Source organism: Bombus vosnesenskii, unplaced genomic scaffold, assembly GCF_011952255.1.
Source record: "Bombus vosnesenskii isolate JDL3184/JDL3185 unplaced genomic scaffold, Bvos_JDL3184-5_v1.1 scf7180000013314, whole genome shotgun sequence".
NCBI classification, from domain to species: domain Eukaryota; kingdom Metazoa; phylum Arthropoda; class Insecta; order Hymenoptera; family Apidae; genus Bombus; species Bombus vosnesenskii.
In genome coordinates this window covers 4,404,267-4,427,863 of record NW_022882960.1, presented here as the reverse complement: position 1 = coordinate 4,427,863, position 23,597 = coordinate 4,404,267, and the positions used below count along the sequence as shown (strand labels likewise).

General features: G+C 31.5%; 2 protein-coding genes across 6 annotated transcripts; one reads left to right on the top strand and one right to left on the bottom strand.

The window, feature by feature from the left end:
• The first annotated feature begins 1,564 nt into the window (after positions 1-1,564).
• On the top strand, positions 1,565-20,918 carry LOC117235243 (TATA-binding protein-associated factor 172). 4 transcript variants are annotated; one of them, XM_033497099.1, is made up of 15 exons: positions 1,565-1,763; positions 2,332-2,381; positions 2,818-3,065; positions 3,132-3,481; positions 3,553-3,904; positions 3,974-4,596; positions 4,667-5,442; positions 5,514-6,084; positions 6,165-6,459; positions 6,531-6,832; positions 6,908-7,221; positions 7,289-8,039; positions 8,145-8,417; positions 8,489-9,124; positions 9,439-9,954. In XM_033497099.1, the coding sequence occupies exons 2-15, from the start codon at positions 2,371-2,373 to the stop codon at positions 9,625-9,627; spliced, it is 5,691 nt and encodes a 1,896-aa protein (XP_033352990.1). In that variant the 5' UTR covers positions 1,565-1,763; positions 2,332-2,370; the 3' UTR covers positions 9,628-9,954. The 4 variants fall into 4 exon arrangements, 3 of the variants coding, with proteins under 3 accessions (XP_033352990.1, XP_033352989.1, XP_033352988.1); XM_033497098.1 differs by having other exon boundaries at positions 3,129-3,481; XR_004493642.1 differs by lacking the exons at positions 1,565-1,763; positions 2,332-2,381 and adding an exon at positions 20,907-20,918 and having other exon boundaries at positions 2,789-3,065; positions 3,129-3,481; positions 9,439-9,700.
• LOC117235244 (alkyldihydroxyacetonephosphate synthase) lies at positions 9,878-23,596 on the bottom strand. Of its 2 annotated transcripts, none has more exons than XM_033497101.1 (6): positions 23,162-23,596; positions 22,498-22,587; positions 14,683-14,963; positions 12,351-12,639; positions 11,185-11,494; positions 9,878-10,904 (listed from the first exon to the last, which is right to left on the bottom strand). In XM_033497101.1, exons 1-6 carry the CDS (start codon positions 23,248-23,250, stop codon positions 10,131-10,133), a joined length of 1,833 nt encoding a protein of 610 aa, XP_033352992.1. In that variant the 5' UTR covers positions 23,251-23,596; the 3' UTR covers positions 9,878-10,130. The 2 variants fall into 2 exon arrangements, with proteins under 2 accessions (XP_033352992.1, XP_033352993.1); XM_033497102.1 differs by lacking the exon at positions 23,162-23,596 and adding an exon at positions 22,689-22,799.
• Position 23,597: the final 1 nt, after the last annotated feature.

Here is a 23,597-nt window from a genome sequence, read left to right as displayed (position 1 = left end):
TTTATAACAGTATCTTTGTTTACTGGTTAAGATTACTGCCAATATCATTCACATTTCATTATTTAAAAATTAACATGTTTTAATGCCAAATATTTTTAAAAACTTTTATGTATTAATTACAATACAAATTATTCTACTAGAAAAGATATGCTGAGTGTTATAGTTTTTTATGATTAAAGGTTATCTTAATATATTGTATAAATTTTGAAATAAGATTTACAAGTTGATTAATAAAAAATCAAAATAAAAAATTTATTATTTTTAATATAATCTGTCATTACGTTTATAAAATAAATTTTAAAATTTTACAAGATGATTTTTTATGAACAAATTTTCAACATTTTGAGAAAAATATATTAAGTCGAATCGTAGCTTATATATGAGAACCATTACCAAAATATGAAAAATAATAAATATGTACCTGAAATTGTTATGCGATGTCTTCTTATTTCAGTCCAAATTATACTCGATACTAATAAAACGTCACATTTAAAATTACAGCGTGTCAAAATTCGGAAAGATTCAAATAAAGTCACGAGGTCATCTTAATGGCGCGAAATATGAAACAATATTTTGCGGTTGTATACAACACTAAAAAATTTAATCATGGTATGAATTTCAATAATTTAGTATATAATATTTGGTGTATATATAGTTGGTACATAATAGAAGCTTTTTACATGCGTTTAATTAAAGGATTTTTTAGTTGTATTTCAAAATAAACAGATTCATACTCAAATGCATTTCGTGCTAACATACATACTTTGCTTGAAAAATTGCATATTATACAGGGTGATCCAGATTTTAATGGCAAAACTTTGTCAGTATACATATTCTATAAAACTAAATAAGAAAAAAATGTTATATAAACATAAATCTTTTGAGATCTTATAAAAAAAGTTATGACAAGAAAACGATATACAAAAGAAAAAAAATGAAATATGCAAAATAAATATTGCTGATTTCTTCCTACATTATATCGCAATAACCACAAACTGTTTGCTGTTTCCTTCATATTTCATTTTTTTGTTACAATTTTTTTGTAAGATCTTAAGCGCCAATGTTTATATAATATTTTCTCCTTATTTAGATCTATAGATTATGTATACTAACAAACTTTCGTCATGAAAATTTTAAACACCCTGTATATTTAAGAATATAACATTGAATGAATCATAATGTGTTAATAAAATATCATATTCATAAATAAAATATATATGTGTTCTAAATATAGAATTTTGCGATGCGTAAAAGAATATAAAGTAAATTTTCAAAAAATTGAATTATGCAAATGATTTGATTGCATACTAATTAAAAACATAATTAAATGAGTAGCAACAAACAATTAATTCTTAAAGTGTGAATTATGAAATAATTTTGAAAGAATTAGGAAGAATTAATGCATCTAGTAAATTATGTGTACGCGGCATAATTTCATCCTACGCATAAAACGTGTGCAATTTAACATGATCATTGCACGAGGGAAACGTTGATTGGTCCATCGATTTATAAGATCCGTATAATCAACCAATGAGAGCAAAATTGGGGGACAAAACTCAGGTTCCCTTGCAATATGGCTGTCAGTATAAATTTGATGCTTGAACATGCGTTTCTCTCCGAATAATTTGACAAGTAGTCTGTCTATCTATCATCTTTTTCGAAATATAGAGCGTAATGTGATTTTCGGGGAATCAATACAGTGGAAAACGGCTATGCGGATTAGCTGAAGCGTAGCAGTAAAATAAATTATATTTTGAAATCAGGTATGTTTAAGCGTTCGTTCATCGCTATTTATTTATATGTCCATATTGTGTTTCTTTACGATATCTTGAAAAATATTATGTTCCGTTTCATTTCCTTAATTAAAACTTGTACAATTTTCCTCAAATTTTGCATTATTTAAATCCCTGAACTTCTATACCGATTAAAAAACGCATACTCGCAGATGTCATCTATCCATCTTCACTTCATCAATCTAACTGCACAAACTTTCGTTCTTCAAGTTGACAATCGATTTTCCCTATTTGAATCATTTTCTTTTACTTTATCAAATAAATGATCAAATGTTTGTTTTATTATTCCCTGTACTCCATTTTATTTTGTATAGTTGGAGCATTCAGTATATTTCCTGTTGAACTGTTGTAATATCCAATAATAAATATACATTTCATGATCATTTTGTCTATGTTTCTGATATGTATGTTTATTAAATGTTTTCATTTATTTACTGTAAATATTATTCCAAATATATAATCATTTTTTAATGATAGTTCATTCTTCAAGTGTTTGTGATACTGTATATACATGTGTACACTCTTATTTTGATTTTAGGCATTCACAGCTGTTTATTGATCAACATAGTTTGTAAACATGACATCAAGGTAAAGCACTGTCAATTATAATTGTGTTGTTAAAATGAGATGTATGGAATAATATTAATATTTATACTAATCTACTTACAATTATGCAAAAATGGACTAGTTTATGATACTATGATATAATAACAAACATTAATGTACCATTAGTAATATATTATTATTAAACTTTACATATATTTTATACATAAAAATATAATTTATAATAACTATATTTAATAAATAGTAAATCTTCATGTAATTAATATTTTCAAATTTTATATCTATTATCTCAACAAAATTTTATAACGTGTATATTTATCATATTGCTACTTTATATAATAATAAAGGAAAATTGAAAATAATAAATGCACGTGAATACATATATTAATAGATGATTGTATCTATCTATAGTTGATTTAATAACATGATTGCATACATCATAATGTATGGGTTCTATTAGGCTAGACAGGCTATTCATACTATTGGAAACAGGGACAAATGCAGTAACTAAAAGAGCTGCAGCACAACAATTAGGAGAAGCACAGAGATTACATCCTCATGATTTACATCATTTATTGGCAAGAGTTTCTATCCTTTTAAAGTCTTCACAATGGGATACCAGAGTTTGTGCTGCACAAGCTGTACAAGCTATACTTGCTCAAGTTCCTACTTGGGATCCACAACCCATTAAGAAAGAAACATGTACAGGTAGCTAATTTTAATTTTTTATATACTAAATTTTGTTATTAACATTAAATTTTTTATTCATAGAAGATGAAGAAGCAAAAAAACCAAACAATAAATTAAATTTGGAAAACTTTGATATGGAAAAGATTTTAGCACGTAGTTCATATCTTACTGGATCAGAAGGCAATGAATATGATTTAACAGCTACTGATGGGGAGCAAATGCTACTTCCTAATCAAAAGGAAAAAATTGCTGCTAAATTGGGCCTTCATCCACAATTAATGGGAGTTGATACATCAGAATTGTTTACCAACGAAGATCTTACACCAGAAGTATTACCACCTACGTCAAATATACAAACTAATGTATCTGCGAGTGAAACGCTAAAACAACCTAGTGGTCTTAGTAGACGCGAAATGAATAGAGCTAGACGTAAGGTAATACATAATTGATTACTAATATGCTTAATGTAATAAGATATTCTTATATAGTATTATTTATTTGATAGGCACGACAGTCGGTTTCAAAACAACGTTCACGAGAACCTGATGACCATCGTAACAACGAAGATTATCACAATTCAAATGCTCAATCTCCCATCAATAATGAAGGGGAACCACTAAATAAAAGAATAAAATTAGAGGAACTGATTTCGTTAGAGACTGGCGTTAATAATAATTCACAGACTGAATCAGTCAATGGAGTACCAGACAGCACTGGCTGTTGGCCAGATTCTGTAATAAATTGGCCTCTAGAATCATTTGCAGAAAGTCTCTGTCAAGATCTATTTAGTCAAAAATGGGAAGTAAGGCACGGAGCAGCGACTGCTTTACGTGAACTCGTAAAACTTCATGGGAAAGGTATGAAAAATGATTGTAAGTTGCATTTAAAAAGTAATAAAATACAATATTAATTGAAATTTATTATAGGTGCAGGTAAATCGAAGAATCAAACTGCAGAGAAAATGGCAGAAAGTCATTATCAGTGGCTTATTGATGCCGCCCTACGACTACTATGTGTTTTAGGATTAGATAGATTTGGAGATTTTGTTTCTGATCAAGTCGTTGCGCCCGTACGAGAAACATGTGCTCAAGCACTAGGTTCTCTTTTATTACTAGTGCCAAATCAAAAAGATGATGAAAATAAAAATAGGGGAATTACAGGAATACTTTCAGTCATGCTAAAACTGTTGGAGAATGATGAATGGGAAGCAAGACATGGTGCGCTACTTGCACTCAAATATTTGCTTGCTATACGAGATGATCTGTTAGACGACATGCTACCGAGAGTATTTCCAGCTACTATGCAAGGTCTTTCCGATCCAGTCGATGATGTAGGTGCTGCAGCAGCAAGTGCGCTTATACCAGTAGCATCTGCTCTACCACGTTTGTTAAAATCATCAGAACTAGAAGCAATTGTAATTCGTCTTTGGGAACTTTTACGTGAACAAGATGATCTAGCAGCAGCATGTAATAGTTTTATGAAATTACTTGCTGCTATACTTTCATTACCTTGGGCGCGCTCTTATATTACTCCTCAGCCATTATCGCAGGTAAGATCTATATTAATAGAAGCGTTACTTTTTGTTATTTAACCTTAATATTAATATGACGTTGTTTTAGGTCTTACCACGATTATGGCCATTTCTTAGTCATTCTAGTTCCAGTGTACGTAAAGCCACCTTACAAACATTACAAACATTAACTGAAGATGATGGTGCTCATAATGAGAATAAAAAGGAACGATGGGGCGAAGGAGGTGGTCTTGTATTGCAAGAGGCCCTCCGTCATGTTTTTCAACGAGCGTTAATAGAGCACGTAATTGCCATACAAGATGTAGCTGAACGTGTTTGGGAAAATCTAGTCGTACAAAGCGATCTCGAACTTTTATTGCATGCAGCGTGTCCTCTTGTCAGCACATGGCTTTGCCTTGCAATGCAACCGGAACACGTGCCATTTAATCCGAACTTACTCATGATAACCACTCCTAATAAAGGAGCTAAGAATAATCAAGTTTCTGGTACTTGCGACGGACAATCAGATGCTAGTAATAACGGAGGAAATAATACTGTTAGTGGAAATGTAAAATCCATATCCGAATTAAAAGTTTATATTGGTGGAATCGAAACTGTAGCTCCAAACATAAGGAAATCAAACTTAATTCATGCTCGTTGTAGAGCTGCACGAATGTTGGGGTTGTTATCGCATTACGTAGTACAACCAGCACCAGGTGTTACTTACACACCAGATATACTTAGTCCTTCACTTTGTTATGCTAAAGTATTACTAGCACATCTGAATTCGCGTTCAGCATTACAACGCACCATTGTAGGTTTGACAATGTCTCATTGGGCGACTGTAAATAACATGAAACCACCTACAATACCAGATATTTTAAGGTATCAAATGAAATCTTCCTATCTTACTTATATTTAATACAATACAATAATAATATATTTGTTCTCAAAAGGAAGAGACTATTGGAGTGTTTGAACGAGTACGTATACTACGATGAGATCGCCACATCTTTTACTCGTCTGTTACACGACAGTCGCGGTTACGTTGCCACTCTCAAACATTATAACCTGCCTGTTCTTATCAAGGTAGAACCATCGGGAGTGATGACGCTCGACCAAATTGCAATCCTTGCTGGGAAACCAATTTCAAAACTTTGTGCCATGGGTAATACGACAAACTATGGAGGACCTAGTGGAAGTTTTAGCAACAGCTCTAATCCGATTAAATTAAAGCCAAAGTTGATTGAAAGTTTAGAAGAAAGGCGGAGTGCAGTGAAACTAGGTGCTGCCGATATAGCAGCACAGCAACTTTCATATAATGTTATGTCAACGGCAGCACTCGCTGGTGCTGCAACAATGTTACATTGTCTTCCTCCATCCCCACAACCTCTTAACCCATTGATAAAACCATTAATGGAAGCTATTAAACGTGAAGAAAATGAAGAACTACAAAAACTGGCTGCAAAGCATTTGTCGTATTTAGTTGATCTCTGTGTAGATAGAAAACCTACTCCTAATGCAAAGGTTTGCATGGAAAATAATATCGTTAACATAAACGGATATTGTATTCTCTTTGAATAATTTAATTTAACTTTATATCATAGATATCGACCAATTTATGTACATTCCTATGCTCGGATACTGAATTTACACCTCGTGTAAATTGTAGTACAAATGCAGATCTATTTGACGGAATTCTTACTTTAAGCAATAGACAGAAACATGCTGAAAGAATAGCTTATAATCGGGGAACCAACAGCGGACTTAGTGGAGGCAGAGGGCCTGGCCGGCCACCAACAACTGAAATTCCTTTAGAAGAACTACTTGCTTATGAAGAACCTGAAGCTAAAGCTGATAGAACACGTCGTCGCGGAGCTACTTTAGCACTTACCGCTATAGGTTTGCAATACAACATTCTAATACGATATAAACGCGTTATATAAATTTAGAATATTCATTGTTTTTTGTAGCTACTCGATTTGGTGCACAATTACCTACACGTTTGCCGCATCTTTGGGAACTAATATTACCAAACGTATTACGAGAAAAAGACAAAATCACTAATCGTGAAAATATTCAAGAAGAAGTAAATCAGTTAATTTTTGGTTTACAAGTTTTAGAAGTTATGGCTCCCAGTCTTCATAAAGCCTTGCTGCCTCCTGTCCTAGAATGCCTTTCATTCTTATGTGAATTATTGGCTCATCCTTACAAAGCTGTCAGACACATGGCATCCAGATGTATAGCTGTATTAGCTACATTAGATACAGAGAAGGTAATGCTTTAAATTAATATAATATTCGATTTCAGTTGGACGATTAAATCTTAATCTCAAAAAATTGTATTCCAGATAATAATGCAGATTACAAATCACGTAATACCACTTCTAGAATCAACTGGTGGAGAGAAAATATACTCAGGAACTGTAACAGCACCAAGCGAAGTAGATTCAGTAAAACAAGGCGCAGCCGAAGCGTTAGCGTGTCTTGTCGAAAGTTTAGGTGTTAATATCGTTCCATATGCTGTGCTCTTTATGGTTCCATTGCTTGGTCGTATGAGTGATCAAAATCAGGCTGTAAGATTAGCTTGTAGTGCTACGTTCGCAACACTCGTGCAACTTTTGCCCCTTGATCCTGGTGCGATTACGGATCCACCAGATTTAATGTAAGTCTAAATTTTACTAACAAATGTTAATTTAACATATACATCATAAATCTTTGAAATATTTTAGAGAAAAGAAAACACAAGAGTGGCGGTTCTTAGAACAACTTTTGAATCCACGCAGTATCCCAGATACCGTATTACCGATTCCAGTATCTGCAGAGTTACGTTCTTATCAACAACAAGGCTTAAATTGGTTAAATTTCTTGAATCGTTATCGACTTCATGGTGTTTTATGCGATGACATGGGCCTTGGAAAAACTTTACAAACTCTTTGTATACTAGCTTTAGATCATCATCGTAATCCTTGTGCTCCACCAAGCTTGGTGGTGTGTCCACCAACTCTAACTGGTCATTGGGTGTATGAGGCAGAAAAGTTCTTCAAAACCAAAGATCTCTCAGTGTTACAATATGTTGGCACCCCACCTGAGCGTGAAAAATTACGTCCAATGGTTACTTATCACAAACTCATCGTTGCAAGTTATGAAATAATCCGTAAGGATATCGATTATTTCGAAACTTGTCAATGGAACTACTGTGTGCTCGACGAAGGTCACATTATTAAAAATGGAAAGACGAAAAGTGCTAAGGCAACTAAACGATTGCATGCGAATCACAGACTTATACTTTCGGGAACACCAATACAAAACGATGTACTTGAATTATGGTCCTTGTTTGACTTTTTAATGCCAGGTTTCCTGGGTACTGAGAAACAATTTGCGGCAAAGTACTCACGTCCTATACTAGCCTGTAGGGAACCAAAAGCTGGCCCAAAAGAACAAGAGGCGGGAGCTTTAGCAATGGAAGCACTTCATAGACAAGTAATTTTCTTTTTCATGTGCATTGTATCTTATTTTTTAATCTTACTAATAATTGAATATATTTGTTAAATTATCTACAACTTTTTGTAATTTTGCATTGTGCAGGTTTTGCCATTCTTACTTAGACGAAATAAAGAAGATGTCCTCAAAGATTTACCACCAAAAATTACACAAGACTATTATTGCGACTTATCATCATTACAACGTACGCTATACGAAGATTTCCATACTCGACGTTCTGCCACTTTATTATCCGCTGCGTCGTGCACTTCAACTGGAAATAATGGTTGTAGTGTCTTTGAAGCATTACGATATCTTCGTAATGTTTGTAATCATCCCAAATTAGTATTAAATCAACGACATCCGTTATACGCAACTGTTAGTATCAACATGACATCCATTAAGATATTTTACTTGTAACTTTAAATTGACAATTATTTTATTTCTAGGTGTGTAATACATTGAAGCAACGAAAGAGCACATTATCTGAGATAGAATATGCAGCCAAGTTACCTGCATTAAAACAATTATTATTAGATTGTGGCATAGGACAGCCACAACGACAACAAAACCGCAATTCTGTAACTACTGATACATCAGATAATCAACCACCGCAGGAGCAACAGTTAGTGAGCCAACATCGAGCTTTAATTTTTTGTCAATTGAAAGCAATGCTAGATATCGTGGAAAAAGATCTTCTTTGTGCCCATTTACCTACTGTTACATATCTTCGTCTCGACGGAAGTGTACAAACCACGCAAAGGCATTCCATAGTAACACGTTTTAACGCAGACCCGTCGATAGACGTGCTTCTGTTAACGACTCAAGTCGGTGGCCTTGGATTGAATCTAACTGGTGCTGACACTGTTATATTCGTGGAACATGACTGGAATCCTATGAAAGATCTTCAAGCGATGGATCGAGCACATCGTATTGGTCAAAAGAAAGTAGTGAACGTATACAGGTTAATCACAAGATCGACGGTAGAGGAAAAGATCATGGGATTGCAGAAATTCAAACTTCTCACAGCAAATACCGTAATTTCAACGGAAAATGCATCTCTGGAAACAATGGCAACTGATCAGGTAAAATATATAAATCTAAATTTATTAACTTGCATAGTTATAGCTATTTCAACAATAAAAGTTTTGTAATAAACTAATAAATAAATTTATTTTTTTATAAAAATATATTACATATAACCCTGATACTTTTATCTTTTTCGTGTTTTAACTTTTTTTATGTTACTTCATATTCCTCATTTTAATTCTACAATAAAGCTTTAAATAGATGTAAATACACACGCATATAATACAAAACAATTCTTGAAATATGCTATAATTAATTATGAAAGAAATTTCAATTTATAATAGATTTTATTTGTAACAATTTTTTATAGCTACTTGACTTGTTTTCATTGGATAGTGGCAAAGAGAAAAAATCAGAAATACAGGATGATGCCACGTCTAAAATTAGCGAGGTTCCAGGCATTAGTCGTTCCGTTTTAGAAATTCTCCCTGAACTATGGGAACAACAACAGTATGACGATGAATATGACATGCAGTCATTTCTATCTACTTTAAAGTGAGCTTATGGTTTTACACATCAGTATCACCGAGTACATTTATTTAACAGTTACATGTGTTTAAGATGATCACTTTGTGAAACATACATGAATCGGACCTGATAGAAAAACAGTAATCTTAATTTTATGGACTGAGAATGACAAATAATCAATGGATCTATAATGGAATATACGAATTACTTATAAAAAAGAAAAGATAAAGAAGAAAAAACTTAGATAAATAAGTTACGGATTATATTGATTAAGTACTATGAATAAGTGAGTCTTGTTTATTTATAATAACTTATAAAAATGTTGATACAATTACAATTCCGTATTTGTACCAAACAACATTGTGATGTGTTTATTTATATTATACTAGTTCTTCCTTTATCATCGTTTCTGTATACCACCACAACATATCAATTGATAAAAATGGCAATGCTAATTGTCTTTTTCTCTTCTTCTTTCTGTTTAAAATGATTTCCAATGTGATAAGTTACAATTATCACAATTTCATGTTCACCTCATAGTTTCGATACACATTTCGGATCCAAGTTCCCGGCCGCAAATATATTATGGGGATCCAAGTGTGCTTTGGCTGCTCTATAAAGGGACACTCCCACTTTTCCTACTGCATCCGCGTAAAAACAAGAACGTAATTTTCCTATACCGTGATGATGAGACAGAGAACCACCGTTTGCAAGAATTTCTTCGCGTGCAATGTGCTCGATAGTCTCATATGTTTCTATCGGGTTCGGAAGATTCTTGTAATTAAATGCCATGTAAAAGTACACACAACAACCGGCGTCGTAAGTCTGTGTAACACGACAAGAGATAAAGTATTGTTCGACACCACGTGAGTAACACTCTCTGATCACACGAGATTTCACATTCCTACACAACGGTAACGCACGATTCCAGGAGACGGACGTCTCAAATGATTCAGCTAAAACGTAGTACTCGAGACCCAGATCTCGGATATAAGCTATAACGAATGTTAAAAGGTAACCTCGTTCACCATTCGTTTCTCCTGCTGGAATACCATTGTGTTGCTTCGCGATGTTGTAAATCTTTTGTTCCTGTGCTGCCACCTCGGCAGTTGAGCTACCTTCGAACAATAAGGTAGCGACACATATTTGATCCCATTTGAAACGTTTTATCCTAGTAATGTAAGCTTGTTTTAATCCTTGCAAAATTAAACCACTCCAACTAGATTCTGGTCGCAACATCTGACCGAACTGGAACTGTTCATTGTCCATCAATCGTATACTAGTCGGCTGACATCGTTCCTTAGCTACCTGCTCATAAAAATGGTACAGTTTTTTTTATAAGAAACAACTGCAATATATTCAATGTTAATTTTAATCAAATATCTTAATAACCAAGAAAGTTTGTCAAGCATTAAAAAGGAATTCAAGAACAAGAAAATTTAAATAAAGCTGCAGTTGTATCATTCCTTTTTTAATTTGAACTATCCAAAAAGGAATAATAATAAAACTGCAATATATAACAGATATTCTCTAGTAAGTAATAGTATTTAAATTTATATATATCGCTATTAAATTAATAAAATTTTACCTCACGCAACGCTAATACACCGGCTTGAAAATTTGGGAAAACTATGCTACCGTATTTGACTACTTTTGGCAATGGTCTAACTTTGATCACCACTTCTGTAACGACGCCCAATGTTCCTTCGCTACCAAGGATCATATGGTCAAAGTCAGGACCACAAGAAGCTCTTGGTACCAATATACCTCTTTCGAGTGTTATTTCTGGATCATCCGTTCTACCGGTAACCATTCTCACTCGTACAACTAGGTCTTCGATGTTCCCATATCGATTTTTTTTCATGCCACTCGCCCTCGTTGCAACCCATCCACCTAAACTGTTCTTTCAAGAAATAAAATCGATCATGCGGCTAGTAGTCTTGTACTTGATGTAAATAACTATTTGACATACTTTTCTTATCGTATACCTGTGCATACGATGTTTGCACGAAAGATTGTTCATAGAAATGTGAGATGAAACGTAAGTGATAGGCTCTTTGTGCTTTTTATTTTATGAAGTAACTTTTAATTCTTTAAATGAAACTAAAATATTGTGTAGCTTTACTCATGCAAAGAATATAAGTACACTTTTAATTATACTAAAATACAAGCACCTGCAATTTTCACGACATTTAGTATGATCATGATCTTCTCCAACAATTCTCTGATATGCACGATTAAACGTAACGTAATTAGTATTCAATAAATCACTCCAGTGAGAATTAATTTTAATTCAAAGAAGTTGAGAATAGTCCAATTGAATATAAAAGATAATTGCCATTTAATATTACTTAGGAAGATTTGCATTTTATAGTTTACTGTATTATAAACTTTAATCTATATCTTAAATAAAAAAAATTACATTTACAATTAAACAAAACAGGAAGAAGAAGAAAAAGAAAGTCAAATTCAGCGTAGCAGTTCGCAATAAGGCATTCTATGAAAAGTACGCTAATTGAAACGTTTCTATGTCCATTTTCTTCCATATACCTTCTTTCACAAATAGGCGATAGACGATTTAAAAAAAAGAACTTTATAACTTGCTAGCTATGACGATTCTTATTATAGATATACTAATATTGCGTAAAACGTCGTAAAATTACACGTGTTTGTATTCAAACAGTTAATATCCTAAACAAATATTTGTTGCGAACGAATAAAACGGACTTTCTGTTTCAATATAATATGGTGTACCTAGAAAATTCGTAAGAATCGGGTTCGTGACCAGAAGTCAGACCTTGCAGTCGGAGTTGCTTTTCGAGGTCTTGGCCGATAATACCAGCCTCGCAACAAGCAAGTAGGTTCTCCCTGTCTATCCACAGTATTCTATTCATTTGCGAAGTGTCCAACAATATTATCGTTCGCCGTTCGTTCGTCGGACACGAGGCAGCACCGCTTACGCTCGTTCCACCGCCGAATGGAATACAGACTGATCCATATCGAGCACACAATTTAATTATTTTTACGACGTCCTTGTGGCACTCTGGAAATGCATAGACATAGATGTCATTGTTATAAGACAAAGCATTTTAGCTTCTGATTTGTTAGGATTTGCCCAATAATTATGTCAACTTTTTGACATATTTTGCAATCTAAGAAAAATTTGAGAAAACTTAAATTTTGATTTTTAACCTTGTTCGGCTCTACTCAATAATAGGCAATAAAACAAAATTAGGCAAATAAACAATAATAAAACAGGTTTATGAATTTAAAGGAATAGACGAGAATAAAACATTTATGAATTTAAGAAATAAGCAATAATAAAACATTTATGAATTTAAAAAAATAAGCAATAATAAAACATTTATGTTTTGTTCTCCGAATCTGTTCAATAACACTAATAAGTGCATGATGATATGATTATTACGTAATGGGTCATGAATAAATATGTATATGTAGGTATGTCTATCCGCTGTGCCGTATAGAGGAGCTAAATTAGTCATACTCTGGGAATATATTCACTTGTAGGCAAGTACTGTTCTCACTCAAAGCATTCAAAAGGTTAAATATCAATCCATTTCAGGACATAATACATAGGACATAATATAATACGAACACTGATATATGTAGAAAACATTAAAGTGACATTAAACGATAGGTTATTTTTTAAGTAGCAAAGGAAATGGAAATGAAGAGTAAATAAAAATGATAGCACAAAAATTTTACGATTTTTATAGTAGTATAGTTTATTTTTAGCCTTCCGGCCGAGAAAGGAACTCGGTACACAATTATTTTCCCTATTTTGCCTTGCATTTTCATTGATTCAGCTACAATTTACACACACATCCATTCATTCATTCAATCCTTAATTTTCTATTACAATTTATATATCATATATCTACTGTCTATCATCTATCTATCTCTATCTATTATCTTTTATATATTGCATAAATCTTTATCTAATTGCCTAATTTACCTACTTAACTAAATACTCTTTTTCGCTTCGCACTCCCCTTTTTCTTCTTTTCCGATTTCGTCGCCCAGTCTACAACCCTATCTTTTCCTTCTTCGTTGACTATGTCTCCTATACTAATTCCTAATTCCTTACACTATCTTGTAAAAGAGTAATTTTGACGTATATAACAATTGAAAAGATATTCGAAATGAAAAGATGAAGCAAATATTCATTGTGTCGTTTCACATTTATACGTATATAAGGTATTCGTTTAATATCACTTATTCGCGCAATTCATGGTATAACATAGAAACGTATTCAGGAAATTATAGACTACACATCTACATATAACTAAGTCAAGGTTGAGAAGTTTGTAGTCTATCTACTCGATATTCAACTCACTTCATACACTATACATAGGTAATTACGTTTAGTTGAAGCTAACTTTTAGTTTATTAAATAAATGCTTTAAATAAATGAAAGAAACTTTAAACAATAAATCTCACCTCAAATAGCAAACGAATGTAAATATGTATTAAATTTCCATTTAAATGAACTACTTAATGAAACATTTGAATTTAAAAAGAATATGAACTAAGATAAATGTGCACGTATGTATATCTATATTTACTTCTAACAAGCAGTTGATAATTATTTTTCATTGTATTGACATGCTGTGCAAATTATGAAATTTATTTTGTTTACAAGTGTTTTGATCTTACTGCTCATTGATTTTGAAAGTAACTACATTAATTTATTGAATTACCGTAGTAGTAATGGTTTTACATTTCGTAATAATAGCTAAAAGAAATTGACAAATAAAAAGAGAAAAACAAATGAACCTGAAAAGATAAAAATGAGTTGATGTTTGTATATATTGCCACAAGGAATATGATATGAACTGCAATGTAATACACAAAATGTACATGGTAAGTACATAGATAGTTTCTAATAGGCAGTTATTATATAGATCATGTTTTTTAGATCAAGAACTACATCATACAGTGTATACTAATACATATTACTATCAGGTGAAAGTAAATGAATTGTGTCACTGATACGATAATTAAACACGTTAATAGGATATTTTAGATCACTAAAAATATAATATAACAATTTGAAATTACTCACTTGGCCAGAGAACTATGTCCGGTATTCGATCGAACGATCCATGTTTGAGGAGATAAATTTCCCGAAGTGTATGCCCATGTGCTCTAACCAAGCGATCGATACCCTTCAAGGAATATTCGATATTTAATTCTTGAATCGCTTCCAACACTTTCGAAGAAATGATCGGTTCTGGTAGATTTGTCGGTATCGATTGAGATACATTCCTTTGGGTTGGATCTATACCAAACGTGTCTTTTACCCATTGAGTGAAATACGGAAGTTGCTGGTTTCCAATCGGATATCTGCAAAAATATTTCATTTATTAGCATGAGTAATAAAACATTACAAAAAAGAATAAAATATATTGATATTAAATTAATTCAATATTTATTTGTAGAGTAATAACAATACTTAAAAAATGTGCCAACAAGAAGTATAGACAAGTTAATTTTTGGGAGAAAAATATATTTTGGATTACTTATAAGATTATTTGATAAAATTTAATAATAAAATAGTTATTTGTTAAATACTAAATATTAGCAATAAAATTTATATTAATCAAAATTAATTAAAAATTTGATTTAATAGTCATATTGAAATCCTAAAAGAAATTAATTCCATTTTCAAGTTTTGAATTTAAATTGTGTATATGTAAAACACGAAATGATGTAGGATGTATGATGATGGATGAAATTAAACCCTATATAATTCATTCAATTTTAAGAAATTACATTATAAGATATTTCTACATATCTATTTTATTTTGGTTTCACTTAACTATTATAAGGATGTGTTTTATCATGATTAATTTTATTTAACTGTTATAATTATAATGATATAATGTTATGACTTGCAAGTTAGTAGATTAAAGTGAAATGTCTCGTATTGTATTATACTATAAGTAATTACATTTAGATTTGTTTAATCAGCGTATCTTATCATGACGATTGCATACGAATTGAATCATATGTGTAGTATCGTGGACAAGAAGGCATGAGGCGGCACTCGATAGCAAATACCACCACTCGTGTCGGACGCGACGGCGTGTTAGCGCCTTAGGTTTCGAACGTTCGGGACCCGGGTTCGAATTCCGGCGACCGGATTTTTTTTCTACGCATCAAACGTGGAAGAAAAACAGCAGAAAAACGTTACAACTATCACGGGCAATATTTACACCTCAAGCACATAAGACGTTGTGAGCCGAGTGTGAGGATAAGACGTACGACGATACTACATATATTTCCCAGAAGTTAAACGTCGTTACTGATGGTCATAACCCATTTAAACAATGTTTCCTTTTTTCTTTTAATGAAATATCACAAAGAATAGGGTTTCAGTTATATTTTATAATATTTCATTATGAAATGTTTATATATATGTTGTTCAATGATAATCAATTTCTACTAAAATTCACTTAACTTTCAATAATAAATGAAAATTAGTGAAACATTTTAAACAAAAATCAGTAAACATACAAAGAGAATATGTATTTTTATATTTATATTTTTGCTCGCTTGTACCACATACGTTTGTTTACGCTTATTAGAAGCAATTTGCTGGATAGGAAACGGTAAGTATAACTGCGTTCTTCAAGACCAACAAAGTAAATAAGACCAACTAAGAAACAGTTTCTTAGTTGCGCGAACTTGCGACGATTACATGGAATATACAAGTTTCGAAAATAACATTTATTGTCCAATAATACATATATTTACAATGCGATATATTTAAATTGTTAACCGCATCATTCTTTATTCAGAAATTTTATGACCACGAAATTGTCCTCATTAATAAGGATAAATCAATTTCAGATGGATCGGCTTTAATTCGTGCAAATATAAATATTACATAATATATTTACGACACGAATGAAACAAGTGATTAAAAATAGAATATTAGTGCCTATAAATAAAAAAATTATTATATTAAAAAGATTAAGACTCTGGGTGATGAAACCACATTTTCTCTTAAAATATTGCACAAAACTTGTAAAACACGATTTTTTGTAAACTGTAATTTTCAAGTGTAAAATTTAGGTATATCATAATTTGTTATTAGTAAGCAGCTATAGAATAAAAGTGAATAATAAAAGACTGAAAAGCGTAACTGAATGTTTTTAATATTTTAATGTGATATTAGATTTAAATTATTATAAAAGTGGTACGAGACAATCAGTTCTAGAATTATTTCGAAACCGATATAAAGTCAAGAAATAATTTAAAAGCGATATAAGAATCGATATACAACAGAATATATCGTAATTCGTATTGGTAAACAGTAAGCAGCTGTTAAAAATAAATAATAAAAAGCGCATAATATAGCACCTTCGTTATAAGAACTCTTCGTGGAATTGTATCAAATAATTTTTCAATAAACTTATTTTGTACTATTTACCATCCTGCTTTTACGATTTTAAACAAGCTTGTTGCATTTTTTAAGTTCAGAAGCTTATTGTATCGTTCATCGTTGATTATTAGTAATTAGACAATATAGCATATAGTAATAGCAGTAGTTAGTAGTAGTAGTTTAGCAATTAACTACAATTAACAAGGGAACATTTCTAACCCAGAAATTCGAAAAATTATGAAAATTCGGAGATATGTAGAGCATATGTAGCCATGTATTGAGCAATTTTCTTCTCTTGCCCAAATTCGCTCTAAGGAGGTAAAATCGACTCCTGAAAATTCAACTATTTTCCGATTTTATGTTATAATTCGCAAACTATACGAGTTAAACTATAACAGCTTTTAGATAAAAATTGTTTATTTTTTCCAACGAAGGCTATCGTTTGGTAAAAGATTTGGTAATTATTTAGAAAGCTGCAATTACCTTGGATTTCGGTGATTTTTTAATATATTATAAAAATCAAAGTTTTGAATCATTTTTTTTTGCATGCGCCACTGCTGCTCAGGCTATTTTCGAAATATCTGCAAAAAACTTGTCGGATATAATTGTATACCCGTGGCAACGTATTCGCCAATGTTTACAGTTTATATAAGTGAGTTAGGTGTTATTTAATACCGTAGTCACAGTGAGACAACCGACAACCAATGCTAATGCATACGCTATCATGGCCGCACAATTATAAGCAGAATTCATTATGAGCTACCGACAACTTTTTTGACATTATCTCGGAAACTATGGTCGAAAGGCGATTAAGTGTGTAGAAAAAGTTGTTCAGAATCATGCCTCGACAATATATAAAAAATATGTCGAAATGCAAAATGCCGGTAGCTTCCTAAACACATAATTACCAAAGATTTATCATTTGTTTATATAATTACAAAAAAGTTATAAAGAAAGTAATTGATAATTTTTCAAAAAACTCATTCTTTGGCGTAAAATCTTAATCAATGATTTAAATAATTATGAAAAAACATAAAAAACATTTAGTTACTTTTTTTAGTATAAATACAATCTTTGTTGCATTGTTGAATTGTGTTCTTCGATAATCGAAGAACTTCTCAATTTCATTGTACACATACTATGATATGCTGACGTGCAATAAAAAATTTTCGGTGCACATTTATGCACCTGATGCATCATATAACGCAGGTATGAATTCAGTTATGCGAAACAAAGAAAAATATACGGACTAACGTATCTAATGACAAAGTAATAAATAATAAGTTAACGTGCAATGTCCATTTTAGTGTTCGCAGTCAAGACTAGATATGGACGCTTATCTGAGGAACTGACATTTGCAAATTCAACTAAAGGAAGGAGAAGGGATGGATATGAGAGAGATGCTGATATTGGGCACGTGCAAACGAGAACTCGAGCGTCAATCGATATTTGCTCGAAATAATCGATAAGGATCGGTGTCAAGTTTCGCTTAACACTTTATCTCATTCGGCATGCTCAAAGCTCATGTCAAAGTCCCATTTCCAAGAATTACTGGCGTTAACAACGTATGCTTAAATGAGCACTACAAGTAAAATAGTAATAAACAGTAAGTAAAGTAATAAGTAATAAATGATTCCACTCTTTGTTACTTTCATTCCAGTACAGCGTTCAAGGTTAGCATTTGTCTAGTGAAGACAGATTAGCAATAAAAAAAATGCTGCTTTCTTTGTAGTGTGCCATATTACAGTACTATAGATGTCAACAATAAGTAAATATATATAAACTATATCTCTGTAACGATCGTATGAAAATGGTTCACATAAATCCTGCAAATACAATTCGTTTACTTATGATTACGTTCAAAATTGTGAATAATAACAATATAATGAGATATTATAATGAGAAGAGAAATCGACTTACAAGATATAATAAAAGATACGCTTATTGTATTAATTTGTGGAACCGCTTAAACCACATTCTGTAGAATTTCTGGATAATATATAACGAGGTGCACGCAAAGAACTTTCAGAAGCGATAGAGGTCTAAGATGAGTGTATACCAGAACAAGAAGATATTGTGACTTTAGAATACAAAATTATTGTTGTTGCATTTTGGAAAAGTGGAAAGAGGACGCGACTTTCCCTAGACACTCCCAGGCATAAATTTTGAAAAGTTTCATCTCTTTAACAATTGTATAAGTATATAATTGTATAGTATTTGTAAGTATATAATTGTATAATTGTATCTATTCGTTTTGTATCTGTGCATAATTACCTTGTTTAGATTATTAGATGGAAAGAGACGGTAAACAGACGGAGAACACGGCGGGAAAAATTGTTACAAATTTCCGAATATGTTTATAACAAGTTATTCGTGATTTGAGCTTTTGAAGATGGGCACTAGAAGCTATTGAAGAAATAGGTTCGAGAAATTTAAAAACTAAAATTTTTCAAACTGGATTTTCAATTTTAAGAAAACTTAAAATTAATAATATAAAATAGTGTCAAAAAAAGTAAACAAATTTATTACCTGATTATATGGCACTGATACCACGCAGTTAAATAAAATTGCTTCGTCTTTTATTAATAATATAAAATCTCATACTAGAAATATCGGAAAATACGTGCTGTACAGTAATCAATGCTGATGAAAGCGGATTAGATAAAATTACATTATGGCTGTACTCTATCTAGGCAAGGATCAAAAACGGTTATAAAGTCTATATCAGCTACAACACACAGTTATACTATACTCCCCATAATATCAACTTCTGGGAAATTTATTTAACCGCTTTATATTGTCCTAAAAGAACAAAATGGTAAGTTTGTTTCACGTGTACAACAGTCTTGAAAAAAAACTGTTCAATGAACAGTTAACGGACGTATATCTACCAAATGCAGAATCTCGGAAGTTGACATCGTGATCTGGACAATGTTAATCTACATTACAAAATAGTATCATGTTGCAATCAGCATACTGAAATATTCACAATATCGAATACAGCAATAATGTAACTGATATATATAGTTCCGCATAATGAAGAACTTTATATGAATATTTTCCGATCTTGTAGTATTATTTAATTGTGATGATTGATATCATTAAATTACAGTTTCTTATTTTATCTCTATTTTCATCATCAAAGTATTACGATGTATGTACATACTTGCTTACTCGTGGTATAAAAGTGAATATATTATATTGATAGAAAGGAAATCAAATAATGCTGAAAATCCAGTAGATTTCGCTTTCCCACAACAAGATTGTCTTAAACATTCTTTTGCAGAATTTCATTATCATGAAGAATAATTCATAATACAATTCACATGACATTTACATTTTCGAAATTATTTATTTATTCTTTAAGTGTCTATTTACACACGTAAAAGTGGATGAGGAATTGTTAGAATAACTGGACAGGCAAGTGGAGAGGAAACCAGAGGAGGTAGAGAAGAAGCTGAAGGGAAAACTAAATGTCAAAGCATGAGCATACAGCAGAATATACGAAAGGAAAATGTATAAGAAGAGGGAGTAAGGAGACAGGAAAGGAGGAGGGAAGAGAAACTAAACAACGAGGACAGCTTGATTATGTGAATAATATCATGGTTTTCTTCCTACATATTTTGCAGGCTCTTGGAGTATTATTAGTCATTATATATTACATCCGAAAATATGAAAATGTACAAATAGTGCAATAAATAACTTACTTACTTATATACTTACTTCTTTAATTGCTTATTAAACATCTATATTATTTGCTACGAGAAAGAATAAAAAAGAAGTTTGATAATCGTGTTACTAATGGCAAGTTCTTACGAAGATATGTTATACCTACAGTTCTATTCTTTTATTTTATTTTCATCTGGTATATTTACTTATTGTGTAACAAGAGACTGAAGTATATAATATAAGTTACCTTACTTTTGTAATTGTGCAATACAACAAAGCTTGTATTTGTATTTAAAAAAAAGTATTTGTCTTTTATGCTGTTTCGTAATTATTTAAACTATCGATTAAGATTTTACGCTAAAACAGAAATTTTTAGAAAAATTATTAATTTTTTGTTTATAAATTCTAATTATATAAATAACTGATAAATCTTTTACTAGACGATAGTCCTCATCAAAAGAAACAACTTCTGTTTGAAAACTATTTTTCTATCTTTTATAATTTGCGAGTTATAACACAAAATCGAAAAATAGCTGAATTTTCAGCGGTTATTTTACACTCTTAGAGTCAATTTGGATGGTAAAAAAATTAATAAAAAATTTCATAATTTTTTAAATATTCAGGTTGTGGATCTTTTCTATAAGTTAAAGTAAAGTGTTTGATCTTCTCAAAATACTCGATTTCTTACTATAGATTAAACATTACAGATTATAGATTAAACGTAGAAAGATAAATACTACACAGATTAACTATTTGCTTCTTCCTTTTAACATAAATAACATAATGAATATCGAATAAATAATAGTTTTGCATTTAAGCGAATCGAACAATCAAATGTTAAATTGATGATACGAATCTGTTAAAACCGTTGAATACAATAGGAAATAAAAAAACTCAATTGTACGATAAAATTAATGTTGATGTATATTGATTTTATGTGATAAATTCGACCCGTTTTTGAAATTGTTTGCAACGGATATTTGTTAGAATATTAATTAAGCAAAAACTAAATACAAAAAACCAAATGTGTGCTTAAGTAAATTAAAGTGGTTCATTTAGATCTATATAGAAATTTAGTATCGTAATAACAAGTTTTACTGAATTTCATATATCTTAATCCGCTTATATGATAAACTTAAATTATTTGTCATTCTACTCTCAAAACATAATCAACTTTTCACTTATTCAATTATGGAATAATATAATTATCTAACAGCATAATTATACGTGTGTTTCTTGTAAACAAATTAAAATTAAATTATGTTTAAAAAAGATAATAATAAGTATCTATACAATGATGTAAATTAATATGAAAATTAATAGACGTTTCGTTTCTATAACATTATCTGTATCTTCAAAAAATGATAACACCATTTCCCTTTAATATATCATTGATATTTTTTTACGTATAATATGAACATTATAGAATTCTTATTAGTCTATAGATTATCGTTAAAGCTTTTGATAAAAGATTGTAGGAAACAAAAACAAACAAAATTAAAACAAAAATTAAGTGATTACTTTTTTCGAATTTAAAGAGTCGAAATAATCTACTTTCATACATGCAGGCAACTAACATTTTATTTGTTATACTGATAAAAAATATTATTAAAAATATTATATATAATATGTAACAAATAAACATATTGAAACATTAAAATATATGTAAATAATTTTTTTTATTTATCTATTCACAAAACAAGTAAAACAATTTATGTATAAAGTTTAATCATCTTTTAGATATATAAATATTTATAGTAACCATTATTATTTTCTAAAATATTAATAAAAGATGAAGATTGAAATATTGATAAAACTTACCTATCACCAGTGAATTCGATTATATATTTTTGGTTCATACGAAATTCCGAGTCTTTGTATCCCCAACCATTCCACTTGAGAACTTTTTGCCTTTAAAAATTCAAGAAGATACGGTTATTTGACAGATACTGTCACCATTTGGAATTTTGTCTTGGAAAAAGATAAAAGAGAAATCGAATAGAGATTCGTACATCTTTGGCGCGCGCGTTTCTCACACCACGTGACTGGTCAAGCAACCAATCGGTAGGAACAGAAACAGTATTAGCCTCTCATATAGTAAGTTCCTACCCGGTAAATGAATCGAAATTTTCATCATCAAAAATACTAAATAATAACAAAAATGATAGAAATTAATCATTCCGATGTTTTCGTTGTTTGTCACACAAACAGGTCGTGATATTCACAAAAGAGGTCACAATTGTCACAGGATGGAAAAAAAAATCGATCGATTTCTTTTCTCTTTCACGCTCGAATAGTACTAGGGGTGCTTTAGATTCGCAACATCTGCCGATGAGTCAGCTAGTGCTGGGTTCGAGGCGTGGCTGCAAGTAATTTAGCAGTATCCACGCTCTCGTACAATACTTCATCGCGATATTGTCCCTGGTGTCCGCACCGAAGTTTTTACGAATTGATATGAACCAGAAATTGCCGGTACAAAACTGACCTTTCTTTTGGCACAACACTCTGGAAACGGATGGGTCCATTTAAACTCTCCGCATCCTCGTTCGTATCGTTTTTCGTATTAGACGACATATCTTTTATTGACCGCACCGCGAAGGGCCTAACCTTTTAGTCCGCAGAACACGATCAGTAAAGAGTAGATGCTTGAGCGCGCGCTCTTCGCGGCACTGTGTTGACTATTGACACGCGCACCGGCAAACCAAATTTAAATCAATAGAGCCCCCGCCCTATGACTACCCGCCTACCGACGGATCTCCTCGTGAAAGGAACCAATCATTTACACCAGATACATTCTCGCCGTAAATAACCAATGCTTTCTTCCACCTCTGTTCTCTCCGATGCTGTTACGTTCTACTAGATTGGGGGATTCTTTTCATGTAAAGGACTTCTTACGCATGCGCAATTAGATATTTTATAGG